The 3,495-nt window shown below is 40.5% G+C and overlaps 1 protein-coding gene across 1 annotated transcript; it reads left to right on the forward strand.

The window, feature by feature from the left end:
- Positions 1-1,835: 1,835 nt before the first annotated feature.
- Positions 1,836-3,156, forward strand: LOC149099785 (uncharacterized). Its single transcript, XM_089278464.1, is given in 1 exon segment — positions 1,836-3,156. A coding segment is annotated over 1 exon segment (1,041 nt). The 5' UTR covers positions 1,836-2,066; the 3' UTR covers positions 3,108-3,156.
- Positions 3,157-3,495: the final 339 nt, after the last annotated feature.

A 3,495-nucleotide genomic window follows, 5' to 3' on the forward strand; every position in this document is an offset into this window, starting at 1 on the left:
TTACTATGACAAAAAATATAGAAGGGGTACAATGACATGTGACTCGGCTTATGTTACCTGATTTTAGCTATAATGAGCACCTAAAACATCTCAACCTGCTGCCACTGGTTTACCGCAGAAAGGTCAAGGACCTCTCAACCTTTTATAAAGTGAAGAACAGCCATTTTAACTCTTCATTTAATTCATATTTTTAATTTTGTTCTGATGTGAGATTAAGATCACACTCTAGTAATAAACTGAAAATTAATAGAGTAAGGACGGAACTTTTTCAGGGAACTTTTTTTTAACAGGATTCCATATTCATGGAACAATTTACCCGATGAATTGAAGACTGCCAACTCTAGTGTTTCTTCTTTTATGAGATTATGTACTATTTTTTATAAAGATAAGGTTTTTGACCCTGAGCGCCCCTATACCACCTGGGCTAATATCAGCAGTTAGTTAGTAAGGATGTTACTTAGCTAGTTAGTTAGTTAGATTGTTATTTAGCTAGTTGGTTGGGTAGTTGGTAGATAGTTAAAAAATTGCTTGTTAAATGATTAAGCTTTTATATATTCGTACATTTTATTTTCATAATGGGTTGACTAGCACGTATGGTTAATCAATTCCCTTCTAGTCTTCCTCACTGCCATTCTATTGGCTTGATTCTGCTTTGGCAGATGAGTTTTGTTGCAATTTCAACTTCAATTTCTGCCAATTTCTTCGCACGTATTTCAGGCAAAAGTTCCCACGAGAAATATGTTGTTATCAAAAGAGTTTCATTGCGTGTTTTACACTATGTTTTGGCAAGAATAACTATTTCCTTTTTGGTAACCCACAACGCGGTTCAGGAGATTGATTAACCTTTGAACACTGGAAAACAGGTGACCAAAATGATCAAAGGAGCCTGGGGCGGCATCTGACCCACGGGGTTAACTTGCCAAGGTTGTGCATCTAGAAACATTGCTGAGAATATGTGTTGATCAGTTTTAGTAATTCATAAGAATATTGGTTGATTAGGGTTAGTAATTTAGCAATGTCAGCTTTCTCAGAGTTAGTACGTGCACGTATGATTTAGGGACTGCGGAAACCGCAATTCCCATGACCATACGTGATCGAGATAATTCTCAATATCTTTTGGCCAAGCCCAAAGCGCCGTTTACTGCAGGCATTGTTTCTTTATTCTTTGTCTTATTTCGAAAACACCGTATTAGCCAATCACTGTACAGCTTGCTAATGCATAGCTATATGATCGCGAGTTTTAGTTTGTAAAGAGAGAGAGTCCAGAAGAGAAAAGAGTTTGTAGTTGGATGTATCGCAGAGTACGCTAACAGCTCCACCCCAGCATTGAAAAAATCTGTTTGGTAACAGATTTCTGGTGGAGAATCTGGGTAATCCATGGTACAATGCAGCCAAGACGTGAAGAACCAGTGACTATGCCAAGAGAAAACTGTAAGTCATGCTTAAGCTAAGGAAAACCAAGCCTTAGGCCTAGCGAAAAAAATAAAAACAACAACAACAACAAAAAACGAGACAGAATGGAAAAAGGCATGTGGTCTTGTAATGGTAAATAATGTACAATTTTAATTAAGTTTTGACCATCTTAGTATTTTTTTTTCACAGACTGATTTTATTTTGTTTCTTGGATGTTCACGCCTATCCTTGAATTCGATTTTTTTGGATCCGTCCACGTTGTTATCTCTTTTAATGTGGTATCGCTAGTGGAACGTCTTGTTTCTTGGTGGAAGAACAGAATTCCTTTTCTTTGATTCAGGCACACAAGTTAAACTTTTTTCACGCTGCTTACTCATGGCAAGGCAAAATCGGCTTCTACGCCTAGGCCCGCCAGTAATAAAAGTTCTAGTCCGCTTTCGAACGGAAGGAAGAGAAAATTATCTTCAAAATTACCCAGAACCTCGACTAAACAACCCAAAACCGGGAGAAAACCAGCATCAGCAAAACTGGTGCAATCACCTGCGCAAGGCTCAGATACTCTAGTGGATAGGCACAAAAGTGGAGAAGAGCCGCCTATTGTAGTCGAAGCATCTGGCGCTTCCAATGAAGGCCAGCAAAATTAACACATAAATATGAACGCAGAAGAACTTATAAAGGTCCTTACGGACCACACCAAGGATCTATCGACCCATCGGGATAAGCAATTGTCAGCACTCACAAAAGCGGTAGAAACAAACCACCTAATGCCCACTTTTCCAAGTGGAAGTACTGTGCCTCTGCCAAAATTCTCTGGCAACTGTGACGAAGACGTTGACGAGTTTTTGGCAAACTTTAACAGAATGGCTCGTTTTTATAAATTTAGTGAGGATTGCAACGCGGAGATTTTGCCCCTTTATCTTACAGGGAATGTGAGTATCTGGTATAACACCACACCAGGTCTGTCAGGAAAAAATTTCGACACGCTTACCGAGGCGCTAAGAAAACATTTTCATTCCGACTCCAACATTTGGTTGTTAAGGCAAAAACTTAATGAACGAAAACAGTTAGCAACCGAGTCTGTTAGCGAATTTGCCGCTGGTATCCGACATTTGGGCCAGCGAATTAACTTGCCACGCTCGGAATGTATTAAATATTTTATTCTAGGCTTGAAACCCGAGCTTAAAAGCTTCGTAATTTTACAGTGTCCGACATCTTTCGAAGAAGCTGAAATGCATGTGAAACTTAAGGAATCCGTCCCCGAACCTAAACTGGTTGACTGAGCCGATTAAATTTTGAAAGCACTCGCGCATATGCAGCAAACAGCTACTACGAAGGAAAATTCAAACATTCCTGCATTTGATCGCTACGAAAACACACACTTGAAACCTGCTCCTAAGGAGCACCACCCTGTGACAAGAGATGACATCGCCAGAATTGTACAACAACACATTCAACAGGAAATGCGGCGTAACCTTCGACTTAGCGGTCAAAATACGCGAGGCCGGCGCACATTTGGCGGCTGCCCAATTAGTAATTTTTGCAATAAACCGGGGCACATAATTGCAACTTGTCACCAGCGACAAAATCAGGGTAGGGACCCAAGAATCCCAAATTCAAATGCACCACGTGGGCCACCCCAGAGTTGGGGATGCGCGCAATATTCGACTCACACAGGAGATCAAAATTTAAACTAGCAGCGATCTCTTGCGCACAGGAATGACAAGAGATCGGAAAAGAAAAGAGATTTACACACTCTTATATGAATTTTGATAACCACGCGCAACCCAATTACCCAAGTTACAATGATGCCTATTGTTTGCATGTAACACATGAGCAGGATGATCAGAACCACAGGAATGTCACTTATCAACCTACAAATTGTGACCTTTTGTTATGCGAACTGCAACAAAGTAGCTCAATTAGAAAAGCGGCTTCCGTACAGGAATGTAGTCGAGTGACTGCTGAATTTCAAGCGTGTGAGGCTACATTCCTGAGTAGAACAGAAACCACAATGAACTCTGACACAACACCACAAATACGCACCTTTCACGTGCTGCGATCGAAACAAATGTCAGAGAGATT

This window comes from Orbicella faveolata, unplaced genomic scaffold, assembly GCF_042242905.1.
Source record: "Orbicella faveolata isolate gen_17 unplaced genomic scaffold, um_ofav_v1 contig_46, whole genome shotgun sequence".
NCBI classification, from domain to species: Eukaryota; Metazoa; Cnidaria; class Anthozoa; order Scleractinia; family Merulinidae; genus Orbicella; species Orbicella faveolata.